Source organism: Passer montanus, unplaced genomic scaffold, assembly GCF_014805655.1.
Source record: "Passer montanus isolate IOZ18808 unplaced genomic scaffold, ASM1480565v1 scaffold146, whole genome shotgun sequence".
Taxonomy (NCBI): Eukaryota; Metazoa; Chordata; class Aves; order Passeriformes; family Passeridae; genus Passer; species Passer montanus.
The window spans coordinates 181,596-202,392 of NW_024361607.1; the positions used below are offsets into that span (position 1 = coordinate 181,596).

Here is a 20,797-nt window from a genome sequence, read left to right on the forward strand (position 1 = left end):
GTTTTTAAAATGCCTAGTTAGACACTGGATAAATTGAATTCTAGTGTCTGTAGTGTCTGGGGATCCAAGCACTTGTTTGTATCCCAAATCTCTCACCTTTCTGCAAAGTCCAGTCATATCATCTAGCCAAGGTACTTGCTCTGGCTTTCTTAGAAATTTCTTAGAATTCTGAATTCCCTTTCCCCATTTCTAACAGAGAAGTGTTAATGAGGCCTGACTTTACTTAGTGGCAGAACACATCTAAATCTGTGACATTATTTTAAATCAGTTCCAGCTGGGACATGCCAGGTGCCTAAAAACAGTATTTAAATTTGAAGCAACATTAATTTTACTCTTTCCTCATATAGCCTCAGCTGACTGGAGTCCTGTCATCTTCCTTGCTAATTTAAAGAAGGAGGACTCTTCTTTTCTGGTTTTAGGCTTGGAATTCTTGTCCCAGATTTGAAATTGCCTTGTGTTTGGCCTTAGGTGTAGTTGCAAAGCCTTACTGTAGTGATCTAGTTTAATTCAGAGACTAATGCACTTACAAAACACACAAGCCATGCACGTAGAAGCTTTGTTAAAGAAAAAAAAAGCAAAAACAACTGAAGAGAGCAACTAGGGGAAAAAAATCTTGATAACCATGATAATTGAAAAAAAAAAAAAGTTCCAAGAATTGTCTGTCCTCTGTCAGCAAATAGGAGTGAAAACCATTAAAGAAGGTGTTTTCAGTCACAATTCTAGCTTAACTCAGTCTCTACATCAGTCATGACAGCCTAAAGATACTACTGCTGTGAAATCTGCCTTGTGTTGCATAACCTCTGAGTGCAAAACAGAGAGTAGATCTGATGGCTGAGTCGGAAGCCTGATCGTTTGTCCTGGCTTAGGCAGTGGTTAGGCCAGTATCCTAGCTGGATTTTATCTTCCTCATCTGGCTCTAATCCCTAAATGAGCATCTGCCAGATGGACCAACTTGTGCTATTTGCTCCTCTTTAGTGACATGAGACTCTGATTTCTAGTATAGAGTATGTTATGCTCTAGTTCCCTTCCTAAAATTACTTGGGTTTTTTATGTGCCAACTTCTCTGTGAATATGCAGGGGTGGAGATATTGCTCTGTTTCTCCAATTTTCTTGCAGTCTTCTGGAAGTAGGTTATGATATTTTATGTAGTCTTGATTTACATGGGAGACAGAAAACTCTAGAACTAAAATTGTTGCTGGAGCTGCAGTTTTGTGAAAAATGTAATGGTGCAAAGCTGTTGAATGCTCCCCTTTTGTCCCAGCATCTCCCGTCCACAACCTAATTCAAACTACAAATAAAAACAAATCACATTTTTGCTAGATTACTGTTTTGCCTGAATGTGTGAGACAACTGGATTTGATTGTCAGAATGGAACCAGAGCTGAGATAAGGCAGAGCAGGATCATGCTATCAAGTTCATGCAATTGTCTGGGAATGGGGCAAGGGACAGAAAGAGGGGAGAAGGTCAGTAGATGATTCTCTAGTCATCAACAAACTGTTCTATCATCTCTATCTGTATTTTTTAATTATGTCCTGAGGGAAACTGGGAAGAGCTCCTGTCTGCATCCCTCCCAGAGAAAGCTGCTCTCATAAGTTTAATTACAGGAATTTTGCTGGCATGTGCTTTCCTTGAGGCTGGTATCTGTTTCTCAGTGCTGTTTTCTTTCTCTCAGCACTTGGTAGGAGATAAATGTACTGATGACGGATGTAATTCTATCTCTATCAATTCCAGACCTCAGTGAAATAATTCTCTGCTGATGTCCCCCTTTTTTTCTTTAATTTAATCAGTGACTGAAAAAAAATGTTGGTTAAGTTTGACTCACATTAAGAAAAATGTTGAAGTTTTACTTTGGCTTGAATCAGACAATTACATTTCAGCTGAAAAGGAAGGGTGACTTTAATTCTGGTCTCCTGAGCATTTTTTTTAACAGTTGATTTAATCTTGAAGTACTTCACTTCAAGAAAAAAGCCCTAACCAACAAGCAACAAAGCCCTTTCAACTTTTGTTTTTAATATTTAATGTGTATAAAACAGCTAACTGAATTCAACAACAGAAAAAACCACAAGAATTTTGGTCTCCATGAAGCTGAATCTATTTAGGGCTGCCATGAGTGGGAGTTTCTGTGGTAACTTGTAGGATTGTCTTAGACACACTTAAAAATGGAGATATTAACTTAAACAGAAAGGAACATGGTTACTGGCAAGTAAAACCTGCTAGATATCATGGTGAAATTCTCTCTCTGAAGAGTGAAATGAACTGAATCAGCCAATTACATTACCTTTGCTTCTGTGGTTCTTTTGATTCCAAATAGCATAGGTCTCCAGAAAACTATTTCTGTTGTGCTTAAATTAATGTGATAATGCTTTCAAGATGCTTCTGGCCTACAAACATTCCCTAAATGTGCAGTTTTGTTATGACGTAGTTCAATCTCATTCTTGCTCATCTTTCCATTGTACAGCAGCTTGAGCAGGCATTGGCAAAGTAATTTATTGTAAGTCACATTTTAACAATCCTTTTGTGTTACTTTTGCTCTTTGTCATGCACTGGAGTGTTTTCTGTGAGTAGGAAAACCTTACTTTGTTGTCCGTGTTGCTTGTCTGTCAAGGCATGTTAATTAACTAGTTGGTAAACAGAAGATGCAAAGGAATAACTCCTGTTACTCTTGTTCTTTCAGGCAAATGTATGACCATGCTGCAAATATGTATCCACAGCTAATTAAGACTCCCACCATTCGAAGAGGAGTTCAGAATTTTATGGCGTATGTATTTATTTGCTAAAAATAAATCAACTTGGAGTTGGAGGATGACAGAATTTTCACCTTTTTTTATTCTCTTACTTATGGGCTGAGGGAAACATATGCTTCCTTTCCCTCTGATTGAATGCCATTATTATTAAAAGAAATTCTAAATATACATGAAGAAGTGCATATGCCCTTCCTTAATTCTGATTCTTTCAAATAAATGTTTGAGACCATTGCTGCCAAAGGATGGGGAAAATGTCAATGAATTCTCAAGATCATTCTAGTAAAATTCCATTTTTGAAAAGTTGATATTTTCAATATTGCCCTGAACAGTGGTCTCCTGACACCTTAATCTTTTTGCATTGTGTATCCTTTTCTTCTTCTGTTAGGTTAGTATTTTATTCTACTACCAATGTAAATTCTATTCTAATCACAAAAGTTGTGATTCACTTTTCATTTTAGCTGTAAAATCAAAAGTTAAAAAAAGTGTAGCTGCTCAACTAATGCAGTTATACTAGTGGGGAAACGACAATAGGAGAAGAACCAAGCCAAGTACTGGGAAGTTATTTTAATATCCTTAGACTTGTGTTTTTATTCCATTACAAATATTTGTTTGAAATGGTCACTTTTGGGAACTATTTTTTTCCGTCTCTGCCTTTTCCATAAGGGGTTGAATATCTGCCTTTTCCTCTTGCCCTTTCCATTAGGGGTTGAATATGTGACTGTTATTGGTGTGCGTATATAAAGTTAGTTTGTTTTAGCTTATCCAAAGCATAGAACAAATAATCTTAGTGCTCCCTTGCTATCATTTTTCAGCATTGCTGTGCTCCTCCTTATGAGAAAAATGGGATAGCTACCATATCAATGTGTATGTTTTTTCCTAGAATGACACAGCATAGCAGCTGTATTCCCCAAGATGCATTGCTGGATGAAAGGGGCAATACTAGGTGGCCTTGTGTTGCTTTTCTATTGTCTCTATCCTCAACTCCTGCATCACTGCTTTACTTCATAGCAGTTTTGCAATATGGATTGCTGTGTTGTCCTGGAAGTCCTTAGCCCTAAATGCTCTGATCATATCCCTATTTCCTTGGACATACTTCTTGCATCATGTTGTTTCTAGAAAGCTAACTCTGGTTGGTTTTCTCACCCATATGCTGCTGGAAGAGTTTGCTTCCTTTACAGGTTTGTCCTCTCTATTTTGTTACTTTACGTAGTGCTGGATGGATAGATACAGGAGGATGGAAGAGGCCAGCATCTGATTCTCATTTCCTGTGGTTCTTTTGTGGCCCTTTGTGCACAGCAAAAGAGAGAATTCTGAGAGATCCTTACCATGTTGGTGGCTCTTGCCCTAGGGTCTGTTCAGATTGTGTTGCCTCATACTCTAAACCTGGGCAATTTGGCTCCTGACTGGATGTGGCAGGGTACAGTTGTTTGGCCCCACACCTGCTGCTCAGAGGAGCATAGACATGGTTTTCAGGCAATGTTTGAGCACCACCAGCAGAAAGCCTTCATTGCACTTGAACCTGGGGAGAGAAGGGGGCTCTTCAAATGTCAGTCTATTTTTATTCTTAAATAGACATTTAAAAGAGAATGTTTCATCCAACTTGTGAAACACTTGACTCAGAGGAGCATAGACCTGGTTCTCAGGCAATGTTTGAGCACCACTAGCAGAAAGCCTTCATTGCACTTGAACCTGTGGAGAGAAGGAGGCTCTTCAAATGTCAGTCTATTTTTATTCTTAAATAGACATTTAAAAGAGAATGTTTCATCCAACTTGTGAAACACTTGTTTCCCTTTACTGACTAAATTTGCTATAGCAAAATCCTCCACAAACATGAAGTCCAATTCCTTCTTTGACACTAAAATCTGGTAGAGGCACATGATTGTAAGGTATTTTGCTTAAGTCTGAACATTTACACTTGGAGGATATAATGCTTATATATGCAAGATTTCCAAAGCACGATTTTCCTCAAATCTTCAGTGAGACTGGACCATCTGGGTCATGATGTATTTGTCCCTTCCGTGCATTATCAATTATACTTTTAAAAAACCCCAAGAAAACCCCAACCTGTTTGTTCCTCTGCAGGAAGCAAGATCAATGGACAAGACAACAAATCAGAAGTAATAAGGATGACCCATTTTGGAGGCATGCTGGCTATGTTATTGCACAGTTGGATGGTCTGTACATGGGAGCCCTCGAGTGGGCTAAACTACATAAACTAACAGTAAGACTACTGCACCTCTTTTTCAGTAGCTGGGGCTGGGATGTCAATGGACAAACAAGGGAGAAGGGGATCCACTTTTTAAAAATAAAAAACAGATATAGGATACTTAGTGGGAAGTATGCCTTCTGCATGCCATTCTGCAAAATCTTTAGTGGTTGTTCAGTGTAGACAATGTGACTGAGCACTTGGCCCACAGGTTCTTCACAAGGGGCTTGGAACCCTGGGCACTCACGTGGTGATTAAGTTGGGAGTGGCTTTTGTATCCATGTGAATGTTGGAAGGACAGACACTTCTAAAGTGCTTGTTGCTGTGGCTTTACAATTGTTATTAAGCAAATGACCATTTAGGTATAAAGAGTACCTGCAACAGCATGAATTAAAGCTTTCATTTTTATTTTCAAGCATTAGATTTCAAATCCTAAAAGCATTTCTATTGTAGAGTATGTTTTACTTTACTAAATGACTTTTCCTTTTCTGTCTTTTAAGTCTCAAAAATACATGTTTACAAAAGATCTGTGCTGTGTTGTGGCAGGTCAGATAGGATAGATTTTGATGGTTTAGTTGGGATTTTTTTGTGTTTTTTCATAATTTGTTTTTCTTTGATTTCAATTAGAATTGTATTCCAGATCATCAGCTTGTATATAATAGCAGAACTCCTTTAACTCCAGTAGAGATATGGCAATTATAATGCTGTCCTAAAGTCTAATATCTAATACGTTTTTCAGTGTGAGAGGAACGACTTGAGTAATTGTAGTTGACCTTCTTACCTAGGTTAATCATGCCAAGAATTTTGAGAAGTTGGGAGTTCTGAATTGTAAACAGTTGCATTTTAGTAAAATTTACATCTTTCTTGCATAGAAGTCACTCTGGGGCTTTCAGGAATGGGGAGCAGATAAAACTGGGGGGAAAAAATGTTTATAATAATAATCCATCCTGAGGGACCTGAGTTTGTAGGGGAAAACACTAAAAACAGTTTTTCAGTGTGAGAGGAAGGACTTGAGTAATTGTAGTTGACCTTACCTAGGTTAATCATACCAAGAATTTTGAGAAGTTGGGCGTTCTGTATTGTAAACAGTTGCATTTTAGTAAAATTTACATCTTTCTTGCATAGAAGTCACTCTGGGGCTTTCATGAATGGGGAGCCACATAAAACTGGGGAAAAAAAAAAGTGTTTGTCATAATAATCCATCCTGAGGGACCTGAGTTTGTAGGGGAAAACACTAAAAATGTTGACTTTCTAGGAAAAGAGCACATTAATGTCCTTTTGTAATTCATGTATCTGAAGAGCTCTGTCAAGCTCATCAGGTTTTTGGTTTTTTTGCTGCTTCAGAATCTTTTAGATTCATGTGGGGAGAAGGGAAAAGTGCTGGCTTGTGTCTGAGTTACTTCTTTGGAATAGGCGTGTCTTGAGTGCAAAGTGTGTTCCCTGATGCTTGCTTATTTAACTATGCAATTGATACTAAAAAAGTACTGACCTCTGAAGTGTGTGAATATTTTTCATCCTCTTTTTAGAGATCTCACTAGCATGTCATAAAAAGACTACTGCATTTGGTGACAGTTACAAAGTGTGGTTCAGGCTGAAATATATGTGTCCTCCATTATCAATTTATATGCATGAATTTTTTTTTCTTTTCTCAAATATGCTTGCAGCAGTTGGTGGGATTTATTTTGACTCTTTTCCATGCCAGGCACAATTTTAGCTTTGGACATTATCACCTATGTTGAGATGCATACACTTTTATTCAAAGCAAAAATGTTCACTGTGTATGTATTTCTTACTGGAAATGGTGCTGCTGTTTCCTCTCTTTGCCACAGCGACTAAGTTAACATCAGTCCTTGTCCTGGAGTACATTTTGGACAGCTGCTCTTGCAGCTAGGTCCTTGGTTTTTCTTGGCATCAAAATGATATCTGACATTCTGTGAAATGTTCTCTAAAAGTACAGGTAATTAATTTTGTTGGATACCATGATGCTTTTCAAGTACTTTTGAGAGATTAGGCTACCACTGTGTGTGCATATTTATTGCTGTTAGGATCTCCTTCAGGAAACAGAGCTTGAGGGCTGTTGCTGTGAGCTTACGTGGGCAATAAAAACAGGTGCAGCTGCAAAGCTTCTGGCTAGTATTCTAGCTTTGACACATCCATTTATCTGAGAATCAACTCAGCTTCTGTAAACTGTTGGCACTTAAAAGCCCCAACTAAACTCACAAACCAACCAAACAAGCAAAAACACCACCAGTATCTTCCTTATTCCTTGTGATTAAAGAAATCTACCATCCAAAGCGCAAATAAATTTACCTAGTAGATGACTTTTTTTCTTATTTTTAAGTATTGTACTTTGGTTCTATTAACCCAATTGTTTTTATTTTTATTTTTTTTTGGACAACTCCAGTAACAAATACTTTTCTGTTACTCAATTCTCAAAATAAAACAATCAAAGTAATTTCATACTGAAAGTCTCTGTAACAAATTCTGCATGTTTTTAAAAGCAAATCTCATTCCTATTGCGCATTTTCCTCAGTGCTTTAAAGGTCTCTTCTTACCTCTTTCCTTTAGTAGATACTATTTTGTTTAATTCATAAAAGAATCCTTTCCATGTGTTGATTGCCTTTGGATTATCCTCATTAGGAACAAATTTATCTTTTGATCTCTAGTTGTTCAATAGTTTGAATTAATGGTGGTAATGAACATCAGAAATATTAAAAATACCTCTTGTATGAATTAGGGCATTTTTATGTTCCTTTTTTTTACCCACACTCAAACAAAAGAAAAGAAACCCCCTAAACCTCAAAAAAAACCAAGCCAAAACTCGACAAGCGACAGTCTGTATTTTGTTGCCTGATGTTCTGATGTTCTACTTGCTGTTGGGAAAGCTACATGTACTTCTAAATTCAGCACGTTATTCTGTATACATAGAAAACAATTGTTCCCACTGTCTTAAGCTTAAAATAAGAGTAAATGCTGTAGAAGAAAGGCTAGGAAGGTTTTCCCCTTAACTCCCAAAACACCAGAGACATGAGAAAGAGAAGGGGAAGAGGAGTTGAGTTTCAAGGTTCTGATGTTTCCCTGCACCATGAATGATCATACATAGACAAGATGCTCTCCTGAACACTGAGAAGCTGTTTGGTTGACATGGATAGGCAAAAAGAGATAAGGGGGATGAAGAAAAGGAGCTCTGTTTACAAAGTCTGTGAATTAACACTGAGCACTGGGCAAGTTGTGTAGAACTATTTCCTTTTCAGGAGAATGAAAACAAGCTGTTTCATAGCTAATCTGCTTTTAATTTTTTAATTCTGTTTTCTGGTACTATGTGTGGTAGGTTGAAACCAGAGCCAGATACTTCTTAAGTGAGGCTTGGCTTATTGGCACACAAGTAACGTGCACGTGGTAGGTTGAAACCAGAGCCAGATAGATACTTCTTAAGTGAGGCTTGGCTTATTGGCACACAAGTAACGTGCACACAAGGAACTCTAAAATGTTCTGTTTTTCTGCTCTCCCCAAAAATTCAGATTGCTTTACTTGAATATTGTAGAACCACTGTGTCTGCCACAAGTAACTGAGCCTTACTGCAGAAAGAAAATTTGGGCTTTGAATGGTTTGATAGTAGCACTAGTATATATAGATTTTTTTTTTCCTGAAGGAAATGCTTTGTATTGTATTGTTCTAAACTTTGGGTTTTTATTGCGTGGAGTCTGCTCTCCTGAGGACTGTTTAGGTAAATTCTTCCATTAAGACCTGCATGAAGGCAATGTACATTGGAAACTTATGTATTTTGAATTTGATATTTACAGGTATCATTAAGAGTGATGTCAAAATTTGAATACATCTTTATGTTAAAATGTGACATTATTCCATCTGGTTTAGCAACATTTTATATCCAGTAAACAAACCCAACCCTTTTGTCAAGACAGTTTCTGAGGGAGGGGCACTCAAAGAACATAAAGCCTTTTCATCTGCCTAATGTTCTTCCAACACTGTGATTAATCTTGGGCTTGTCTACGCAGGGATATTACTCTTGAATAAGGAGGTGTCAGAGTTTTAAATACTACAATGACTCCAGGATAGTTCTCTATTTGTACTTCCTTATTTTGTACTCAGAGTGCTCAGGCTTGGAGAAGTTACTGGAAAACAATTGTTATTGAATAACTTGCCTATTTTAATATCCCATGTAAACAAGCTTTTAGGGCTGTTTCTCTCCTTTCTGCTGCCCTTTGTGAGTTTATTTCTCCCTTCCTTGGATGTAACTCAAACTCAAATGGATTTTTTGTTTTGCTGTTCATGAGAGCACCCTAGAGGAGGCACACATTCTCTCACAGAAGGACTTTTGATGTAGCTTTACACCTCAAGTTTATTTCTCCCTTCCTTGGATGTAACGCAAACGGATTTTTTGTTTTGCTGTTCATGAGAGCACCCTAGAGGAGGCACACATTCTCTCACAGAAGGACTTTTGATGTAGCTTTACACCTCTCTGCTTTTCAGTTTAGTTCGTTCATTCTTCTTCAGGATCTAAATGACGTTTATAATGAGTTTTTCTGACATTGCTGTGTGAGATGGGAAAAAGCAATTACAAAGAATTGTAGCATGCATTTTATGATGCAGTTTTTTGGGTCTAATTCTTGCTAGTGGACACTGATTAACTCCTCAGAGAGAGGAGTTCTCCATAAATGCTGGAAATCAGCTGTAGTTTTTCCAAAACTGGGGCTCTCAGCTGTGTTGTGGCAAATGCTTCAGACCACTCCCGAAATTCCCAGACTGGGCCCGCAACGTGTCTTCTGTTTGAATGCATTGTTTCACTCCACTCCAGAGGAGCACAGTGCTTATGTGATGTCACATCAGACAGTCTTAAACACAAAACCAGGTTTATTCAAGGAGAGTAATGAATTTTTGGAAATAAACTGGAACAAAATTTGCTTGGCCCTCAAAAAGGGGATGAAAACAGAACTCTAGGGGGTGCTTATCAACCTAGTCTGTCTTTTGCATCTCTGATATTTTGGCTGGTTTTGGCAGCTGGCAGCCTAATCTCACCCAGTGCCTTAGGAATTTGCATAACCTGTGCTTTGAGTGGGTCATTCCTCCTGCTCTTTGAGCACCTTTCTGTGCCTATTGTTCTGAAAGCTTCATTGCTTGGTACTTTTTTTCAAATTTGAATGGACTTCCTAATAGTTACAGAAGTTTTGATTTGGAGTGACGGTAAGAAAGCACAGAAATGTGAAACTTTAAAAAAATATACAGGCAATTCTGACCAATGCTGTAGCAGTATCAATGTAGCTACCTGTAGATAGTCCAGTGAAAGCAGGTTTTTTTAAGGATAATATGGACTGGTAGCAAATGGATGTCAAGTACAATTAAAATATCTTGATTGCTGGAGCAATCTCATGCAAGCCAGTTTTCTCCCTTCCTGGTGGTACTGTACAATGATGCCTGTGTGAATCAGACTTTGGAAAATGGCTTTTTCTTATTGTGTGGTGGGTTTTCAGTGCAGCTGGATGGGGAAAATGGTGCTTAAACAGTGCCAAGTCTCTCTCTAATGGATTCCAATGAAAGAAAATTGTGACTGGTTCGTAACTCAGTCATACCTCTAAGTTGCTTAAAACTATCCAAAGACATGTGTCTTGATGTTGCTGCCTGTTTGGATCTTTACAGCAAAAACATGATGAACTAAAGCAATGTAATGCATGAAAGTTTGTTTTGGATTTCTCCCTAAAACTATAGCCACGGTTGGGGCCTTCTGCCATGAATGGTTTTAATTGTCAGAATGGCTTATTTGTCTTGTCTCTAAATATTGTGGGAAGGTCTAATTCCTTCCTATGGGATACATGGACTGGAGTTTACATGATTTCTGGTTTTCCTGTTGGTTATTCTTTTGGCCAAAGCAGCAAATGGATAACACAGAATTCAGAATTTAATATTTTATATTGAATATATTATACTCAATATAAAAATATTCAGAATACTTTTATTCTGAATGAAATGTAAATGGATTTGATGCTATTTCATTTTTTTTTTTGTTCCCCTTAACTGGGGTTTGTAGAGAGGTCATCTATATGGTTTAGTAACAGTGATTTGTATTGCAAATAATGTGTTTCTTTGCTAAATTATTATGTGGCATTATAAAATTACTATTCACAGCACCACAGTGATGTGTGTTCTGACTTTTTTTCTTAAGCCTTGACTAACAGAAGGCATGGTGAAAACAAGAACAGGAAATATTTAGAAAACGGTATTTGAAGGTTGAGGTTAAACCACTATTAAGCTCTTATTTTTGAAAAGGCAAAGTAAGAGGAGGTTCTAAAGAGTGTGTTGCACAATCAGCTGTGTGTAGTTAACCCTGGCTAGCTCCAATCAGAAGGAGTTTTCTAAAGCACATAGCAGAGTGCCTTTTGACTGACTTTCTTTATTCAGCTATTTGATTGGTATTTACTAACATTTTTTCCCTCATTTGTTTCTTCCTCCTCAGTCCTGAGGATATCTTAAATTGCAGCGTTTATAAAAATCTGAGAGCTCCCAAGAGCATTAGTGGAAGATGTTTCAAAGACATCTAGATAAACAAAAAAATTAAATTTTATCTCATTAAATCCATAACAACAGACTAATTAGCATGCTGTTTGCAAACACACTTTTGAGGCAAAAATGAAGCTACATCTTCTTTTTTGTCTCAGAAATTGTAGCATTGGTAATGCCACTACAAGGGCCAGATCCTGAAAGTTTCCTCAGTGCCTGTTGCCATACGGAGTGTGAGCATCTGGGCCTTGCCAGGAGGCATTTCATAGACCATGCAAGAGCTTCCTTCTGGAGAAAAAGAAAAATTCTAACCACTGAGGCTGTCTTGATGTTTTTCTGTCTCAAAGTGGTTTTTGTCATCTTCTTTTTTATTCAGCCACTGAGCAACTTTGATGTCCAGTTTCTGAATGCAGTTGGAGACCTGTTGGACCTTATTCCTGCATTATTTGATTATTCTGCACGGGGTGGACAATGCAATGTGGATTCAGGAGGCCATGGGAGATACCAGTGGGACATGGGACACTGCTCTGCACTGATCAAGGTGAACACCAGAACTTAATCTCCAGTGACTGTGTTGATTTGCAGTGTCATGAGTTTGCATTTCTGGATTCTTCCCTGTTCATGTTGCTTGTGTATAAAGAGACTTCTGTCAATGATCAAGATGTATATATGCAGTTGTCATTTGTGCCTCTAGGATTTTGAGTCCAGTTTTTCTCACTTGTGTTCAAGTTGAGGGAAAAGACCAAACCAAAACCACGGAGATGGGTGTTGAAAAGCTGTTAGAACTACTAGGGAATGAGGAGCTACCAGGGAGAGGAGACTGGATGAAAATAACTCATTCACCTAGAGAAGTGAAGTCTGAAAAGGGATGTTGTGAGTGACTACAAATACCTTGGGCAAATAGGCAGGGAAAAAAGGAAAAGGATAATTTAAACTAAAGGTCAGTGCTAATGTAAAAACAAATAGATGCAAGTAGCTGATGTTTTCTGTTAATAGTGATACCTTTGAATGGCTTTCCAGTAGGAGTGATGACAGAAAAAGCCCCACAGTTTTAAGATGAGTGACTGATGCATCATGGTGGCAATTACATTTTTCAGTTAAAATTATTAAGGAGATTTAATCAGCATCCGGAGACTCAATGTATTGCAGAGCAACAATATTCACCTTAAACTGAGAAATGTTAACTGAAGCATTTGCCTACAGTAAGAGGTTTCTGAGCTCACAAAAATTGTGGAACCAGGGAAATATTTTGAAGACATGTACCATCAATATATATATTTACCTCTTCAAATTAAATTTACTTGTATTTGCTTCTGTGCTTCACTTCAAAATGAACCAGAGGAATTCTCACAGAAACAGTATGTTTAAAATTAATGTTGGATATGTTTGAAAAGATCTGATTTGAATGTGTGAATAGAAATACTCCAAATGAAACTGGGGGAAAGCCTATACCATGTGATGCAGGTATCCCAAATAACCCCACAATGTTTTATTTTGAAAACAACACATGGGCAGGAATTGTTTCAAGAGGTTTCAGAAATTAATTTAGTACACAGCTAAAAGCATAAGAATCTGCTCTTTCTTCAATAATGCAATTAATCAAACTACTTAAAACAAAGTTCTCCTAGTTTCTATCAGGTAGAAAACATGCAAAATATCATGGGGTCTGAAATTATGAATCTTTCTGCTTCTGTTTTCCAGGTTCTACCTGGATATGAGAATATATATTTTGCCCATTCCAGCTGGTTTACTTATGCAGCCACACTGAGAATATATAAGCATTGGAACTTCAATATAGTTGATCCATACACCAGCACTGGCCGTCTCTCATTCAGTAGTTACCCAGGTAAAGTCAAGAAAACCAAAACTATGGAGATATTCAATTTGGCAAGGACCACTTTGCTGTCTTGTATTTGTCCTGGCTGTGAAAAGGATGGTAACTCAACAAGCATTGGCTTCAATCTACCTTAGAACTTGTAGCCACCAAGAGGACAAAATGACAGCTTGAATTTTGTATCTTGAACATGATATTGTTGTCATTGTCTTTTGTTGTTTAATCACCTTCAGTGCTCTGAATAGTACTGGTTAAATATTTTACCTCTGGCACAAACATGCTGCTTTGAATTCTGCTTGTGTGGTCTGTAGTCATCTCAAGTGCTGAACTCCTCACCATGCCTGTAGCATTCACATGTTTGGTAACAACAATTTTGAGTGCTTCTGTTTACCATTGTGACATGACTCATGCTGTAATGGGATTATTACTGAGTATCAAACACTTGATGTTTGAAAGTGTATTGGCTTCTTTGATGTTGGGTTCAGGAGCCTTCAGTAGTTTTGTTGTTTTTTTATTTTTTTTCCTTTCCTCCTTTTTATTTTTCTTCCTTTTCCAGCTTCTCTATAAGCTGTCACAGAGAGGAGTATGTTTTAATGCTTATTTGGTGTGTTAATAATATAGCCAGCCAAAATCTTTAGAGTCTCTTTTGGGAAGATTAGGCCAAATGTTAGAAATCGCCAGCAAATAATGTTTGAGTAGCAAAATATGTGCTCTTGGTACAGAATAGCACCAAGAAATGGGAACGTGAAAAACCAAAGCAAATCTGTAACGCCCTCTTAGAGCTGACATTGCATAAGCTTTTAGAGGTGAAATTTCAAGTTCAAAAATACCTAAACAGTCAAGAATCTTCATAAAACATTTTAAATTAAGTAAGTACCATAGGAGACTATCTCATTCTAATGAATTTTGTTGGCTGATGATTTTGAAATATGCTTTGTTGAGTAATGGTGCCTTACTGTAAGGGCAAGGGTTTCTTCATGGCAGGGGCTCCTGAGACTGTGACTGGGAGAATGTTTTGAAAAGCAGTTGCATTCATTTCATGTTGAAAACAAGCCTTTTTCTGTGAGGGTCTGACCCTCCTCAGTGACCCTTCTCAGGAATTTTCTGACAAGTGAGATTTTTAATTTGAGGAAGGGGTAAAGTAGTCTGAATGCTCTTAAGTGTACAGCCTTTCAAGAGCTTGGATTATCTGCAATTGCCTTGGAGGAATTTCACTTGCTTGTTGCAAGGAATTTTGCCAAGCCTGTGTAATTTGATTGAAAGCAAAGGTTTCTGAGTTCTGTTCATCATGTGAGTGTTCATGAGGTTATTCTGGCTCTCACATCTCTCAGCTGAAATACTGATGATAGCACTTGCCTTGACAAGAATGTGGCTCTATTTAGCAACTGTTGTATGCTGCACTGTGCTGCAGATTCAAAATTGGGGGTCATGATCAGCTGCACAGAGCATTTATTAATTTATTTTTAGTGAAAGTCTGTGGTGATGTCTTTCAGTTGTCCCTTTTGCAGATTCTTTGTATAAGGAATTAAAAATATTCTGTTTTTATGACACTGGTAAAGCATAGTGTGTGGCAGGATACCTGAAAATCAGCTACTGCTTTGCTGAAATGGTTGGGGTCTGTTCATTAGTGTACAAAATCCCAGTGTGCTTCCCTGAGAGTGCTGAGGTCTGCAGAGATGGCTTATTTTAAAGCTTCCTATTGCCATGTGGACTCTGGCATAGTCCTGTGGGAAGGTGTACTTCTACCAACCAAATGAGTGAGAACTGTTGCAAAGCATAGTTCCCATGGCTACAGTGACATTTGAGAGGTCTGTGGTATGCAGAGGGTGCTCACTGATTACTGGGTGCTATTACAAGCACTGGACAAGCATGGTCCATTGACTGCAGCTAATTGCATTAGCTGTGGGTGTAGTTCACAGACTTGCAGTTCTCCATGGCATGAGTAAGCACTGGCCTAGTAATGCTCCAGGGGCATCACGTAGGAAGGAGGCAACTGCCAAATTCCTCTGCTCCATGTTATGATGAGAGATATTTTCAGAGCATCTGACTTTGGAATCTGCAGCTCCTGGCCATGGTTCAACCTGACAATTGTAATGTCTCCTTGCATAAATGTTCCTGCTTTTGGTCTCTGTCCTCATAGATGTAAGAACCAGTAAGAAAGGCCAACCTAGTAATTTCTCCTGAGTAGTAGCATGATCCTATGGACATAGAACTATTAACTTCTGGAGGAAACAGAGAGCACTAAAAAACAAGGTGCTCTTCTAGGCCTTCAGCAACACTTAACTGAGTTATTCAAAGATTGTTGTCATCCAGTAAGATAGGATGTAAAGTAAAACTATGCTGCTGTCTAAAAGGTGTGTCAGAAAATGTTAAGGGGTCATTTGTCTTCTGAGAAGGAATGTGCCAAATCCATGATTTCTCCTGGATAACTTTACTCACAGAGTAAAATTATCCATATTATTTCTTTATTTACTGAATTTCAAAAGACAGGCTACTAGATTGCAAAAATTAGTATTTGCTGTGACTCAGTTTAGAGGTTCTGAGGCTATTGACTAAGCATGATTTGTGTTAGGGTGTGCATTGTGGTACAGCTGGATGTACTTCTTGCACTCCTTTGCTCATGTTGTGAGTGAGCAGGTGGAAGGACAGGCAGGAATTACAGAGTCCATCCCAGCTTCCCCAGCAGTTACCAGTGTTCTGCCACCAAGTTCAAATGTCCATTGTTAACAGTATATCTTCTCTGCTGCTTTCTCCCCTTCAGAGCAGCAGTAGTCCTGCAGAGGCACAGTCAAATGGGAATTAATGGGAGTTGTAATCTCTGTTTTTGCAGAATGATTTCTTTACTTGCTGCTCATTTCCACACTAACTCACCTTAATTCTCACTTGAACTCTGCTCATAGTCTTTGTCTGCAGAGCTGCATGTAGGACAGTTCTGTAAACCTTTGGAAAGGATGAATGTCTCTGAATTGAAAGCTTGAGCTTCGTTGTCTTCTTCAAGCTCTGGACATGAGTACTTCCTGTGGCTTGTGAATCCATGCATAGCAGAGAGAACTGAAATTGTACAGAGAATGTTACTGTTCCTCACAGATGTTGAATGAAGCTGTGCTCATGTGAGGGAGTAAGGAAGTGATGATAGAGACAAGGTAGGTTCTATGTTTTGTGCCACATATCTAGTGGTGGATCAGCCACGAACCTGCACCTCTCCTTCCTCTGTGCCCCTTTCCCTCCCCACCTCCAGTAAATTCTTTACACTGCCCATTAAGGCATTCAAAGAAATGAGCCAAACTAACCGATAAAAGTTATTATTTTCGTTGGATGGCAGGGGGGTTGCAGCTTCCAGGATTTGCATCCATTTGAATGGAGCTCTTTTGAACTCCATTTAAGAACAGGAATGTGCCATTTTGACAAAGCACTCTGGTTTGGATTTTGAACTACCTTCTCTGTGCTGAGCCACGGTCTTATAAAGTATGTTAATTTGATTTTAGCAGCTTTAACAAAAACAGCTGAAGAAGAATAGTTGAAGACTTTTACTTCTACGTTTCCTCCTCTGGTCTGTTATTGGGATCTTTCTTGGTTGAGCTAGGCAGTGATGTGGGAGTAAGATGGCACAAGTTGTCTTGATGGATAACCATACATGTCATGTACATATCCATCCATCCATCCATGCTAAGGCAGGAGAGAGAGGTGATTTGTGTCCCTTGCTGTGAGGTAATCTGGTGTTAGTGCAACAAAATCCTTTCCCACAGCTTGAGGAAGGGAGGAACAAACTATGGAAAAGGTGGTAGCATTTGTTCTCAGGAATACCTTGCTCATAAGGTATTCCCAGACCATTTCCTGCTTCCTCCAGCATCTGTTTAAAACCTGGAGAGAAGCAAAGGAAGGTGTGGTGAGCTTTGGAGATAAAACCAGAGCTATAGTATGGTAGGTGCTATCTCTTACTGCCTAGGAGAGATGTGCAAGTGGAAGGGAGGCAGCTAATGGGTGCTCAGTCTTGACACGAGAAGCAGCTGCTGATTGTCTGCTGATCTGGAGAATACCTTTATTTTCCCATACTTAAATGTGTTTATACACTAGAACATTGGGCATCTCAGCCAGGAGCTACTCCCATCCCTGAGAGGTGGGCTAGATCTCATAGCTTTGACTTCTAGCCTGTAAAGCTGACCCTTGCTGCACTTGAAAGAGCACAGTGACCTTTTAAAACACCAAAAAAGCCGATGCTGCCTGGTTCAGAAAGCAGCAGTCTGCCTCTTTCAGAACAGTAGTAGCCAGGAATGTGCTGCCACCCACATGCTCTTTGATGTGCTGACTTTCTGGAGAGCACTGTGGCACAGATTGCAAATGATTGCAAAAAATGCTTGGCTGATTAATGTCATGGTGAGTGAAACTCTATATTTTGGAAACTTCAGTTTTCCAGTGGCATTTGGAAACTGCCACTGAATCTTAATCTGATCCAGAAAATGCAATCAGAAGTACTTTTGCTTGTTTCTCTGTAGAGTTGTCAGTTTCTTTGGAGGGAGGGGTTAAAAAAAACCCCAAAAACAATAAAACAAAACAAATTTGACTGAGTGTTCCTAACAAAAATGGGAGGCAGGTTTGCAGAGATGGTTTTACAGGAAAAACATAGAAGAAGCGTACAGTGAGATAACACCTTCAATTACAGCAGATTCTCATACATACTTAGAAGAATGGCTCAAGAGGACATCAAACATCTGATACTTCTAGACTTCTCTACCAAGGTTTTATTTTTCTGGATGTCTTTACCGTGGGTAGCCTGTTGCTTGTGATTTACCTTCCCTTTGTTTCAGAATTGCCCATGCCTTAAATCAAAATGGGGTATGCCATCTTGGAATTATTAGGCTAGTAATGGTGTATCGTGGAGGTTATGTTGTGTTATAAAACATTGCAGGATAAGACTTGGTAAATACTAAGGCCCAGAAGGAAATCCCCTTCTTTTCAGCTTAGCTGAACTTTGCACTTTATTTGAATTACAGAGTTCAACCTTCAGTTAATTCAGCATCATTCCTTGTGTTAACACTTGTTTTGAGTCAAGCTTTTCTGTTCTATCTCAGCTGTTGATGGAAATTGAAGAGAGAAATTACTTGGTTTGTTTTGAAGTAGGACACTTGGCATTGTGACCCACAAGAATTGATGCTCAATTCACATCACAATTGTTTAACAATTTCAATTATTGCCTGTGTTTGGGCAAGCACCACTTGACTTGTTATGTAGCAGATTATTGCTAGAGTATCCCAAGTCCTTGTATAAAATAGACTGGCTGAGCCAAGTTTAGGATGTTTCTCTTGTCCTTACTTATTTGAGGGAGATCTCTGCTGATAATGTGTGTAATGTATTGCCTCTCTCTTCATAAGTAATACCAGATGCCAGGGTGCTCAGTCTATTCTATACTGATTTTTTTTTTTTTTTGAGAAAAGATGTCCACACAGTGTATTTTCCTGGATCTGTTCTAATTTGAGAACTTGCTTCTTTAAAGAAATTTTGCTGAACTAGAGCCCTTAAACATTGCATAAGTTTTTAGAGGTGAATTTCAAGTTCAAAAGGTGGTCTGCCTTTTGATAAAAGCCCAGAAATAGGAGGCAGAGCTGGGTTGTCTTTCTTGCTGTCATAGGTTGGTGACCTTTGCAGATTGCGTTAACAACGTTTGCTGTGGAAGATTTCATAGAGGAGCTCAACTATTAATGGTGTAGCACAGCATTTTAGCATTTTGTAGTCTTTGAAGACTGATGCTATTAAAAACTTCATAACAAGAGTTTAGGTTCTGTATGACTTCCCCATGACCAGCTCAGTTAACAACCTTTCTTCCCTAACCTGGCAGCCACGTATCTGCTGAGTAATCTAAAGGCCAAGTTATTTCTGCTGTACAAGTAGTCCCCATACTATCCAAGGCATATAGCTGACCTTTGCAGCTCTGCATGCCACCTCCTGGCAAAGGGTTTGCAACTGGACCTAGCACTTCTGTTGGCATGTAACCTGGAAGGGAATCCTGCCCACAGATCCATCGCAGTATTGACTTTGCAGAGCTGGCAGGAATAAAAAACCCCTGTGACAACATGTTAGGAAGAGGAAGTAGGTAGAGCTTCTCATACAGGATGTGGTTTATGATTTAGAAGGTGCTTGTGTCTTGGAGATGCTTTTAAGATACCTGAGACAGGAAAAGATTAAACTAGAAGGAAGATTTTTCTGCTTGATTTAATACAGAATGAGTTAATTAAGGGGATTAATTCAAATTAATTAAATTAATTTATGTTGTCTTTACAGAGTAAAAATCTAAAACTGATAGTTGTTGATGAAACTGTTTTTGTGGAGCTTCTACTTTGCTTTGGTTTTCATTGTTGAATTTTTATATTTTTTTTAGTTCACTTCTTTGTTAGAAACAAACACTTGACAGGCATTTAGGGTATGGAATCCTTAGCATAAGACACAGCTTGACTTATGGAGAAGCTTCTACACTTCCAGGCTTGGCATACAAACACAAAGCAGATGCTTTATACAAAGAATTAGGTGTCTTGAAAATGTGACAGTTTCTCATTTCAAACTGTGTTGACAGGTGGGCCTAAAGCCCTTGCAGAAGTTACTACCTCATCTTTAACCTTTGTACAGTTTGAGTTCACACACACACATTGACTCATCCATATCCTGATTACTTATCTCTTGTTTTGTTGAGTATATCAAAGGTTCACAAAGATAACAAGTTTTGTGTTATTGCTTTTTAAGGCTTTTTGGTGTCCCTGGATGACTTTTACATACTGGGCAGTGGATTGGTCATGTTGCAGACTACCAACAGTGTTTACAATGAAACCCTCATTAAGCAAGTGGTGCCAGAATCCCTGTTAGCCTGGCAGAGGGTCCGCATTGCCAACATGATGGCAAATGATGGCAAAACTTGGGCAGAGACCTTCTCAAAGTGCAACTCTGGTAAGTACACCTTCATATGCATCTGAGGAAAAAAGATGTGCTCCCTCTACCTCTTGTACTTGTTTCCTTCCCTTGGCAGGACATGTAACTCTCTCTGTTCTCACATCCAGGAACCTACAACAATCAGTACATGGTTCTAGACCTGAAGAAGGTCAAGCTGCAGAGGAGCCTTGATGATGGTGCATTGTACATTGTTGAGCAGATCCCAACCCTTGTGGAGTATTCTGATATAGCTCCTATAGTAGTTACTGGCTTAGGAAAACCATCTCTTTATGCCAACTGAGAATTGTGTTTTGTACCAGGGAAGGGTTTGTTGAATACTAGTCCTGAGTTTAAAGTAAGGAAGCCTTGTGTGAGCAACCCTCAGCTTTGCATGAGCATCCTTGTGTAGCTGGATCAATTGCAATCTGTTGATTTACCTGGTATGCTGTGGCAGCAATGCAGTGAGCATCTGTGTCTCCTAGAAGCAGAGGAGGGGAAAATAGACTTTGTCTCTTTGCTTATCTGCATCCTTGCCTTTTTTCTGGTATTGCTTTGCCCTGTTGTAGGACCAATGAGAGAAAATGT

The 20,797-nt window shown here is 38.7% G+C and overlaps 1 protein-coding gene across 1 annotated transcript in view; it reads left to right on the forward strand.

Moving 5' to 3' along the window:
• PLBD1 (phospholipase B domain containing 1) overlaps nt 1-20,797 on the forward strand; it is a 38,689-nt gene that overhangs the window by 10,575 nt on the left and 7,317 nt on the right. Inside the window, exons 3-8 of the mRNA XM_039700938.1 lie at nt 2,675-2,758; nt 4,827-4,965; nt 11,840-12,004; nt 13,165-13,309; nt 20,030-20,230; nt 20,341-20,481. Coding sequence (XP_039556872.1) covers nt 2,675-2,758; nt 4,827-4,965; nt 11,840-12,004; nt 13,165-13,309; nt 20,030-20,230; nt 20,341-20,481 — 875 coding nt within the window. The remainder of the gene's footprint in view (nt 1-2,674; nt 2,759-4,826; nt 4,966-11,839; nt 12,005-13,164; nt 13,310-20,029; nt 20,231-20,340; nt 20,482-20,797) is intronic.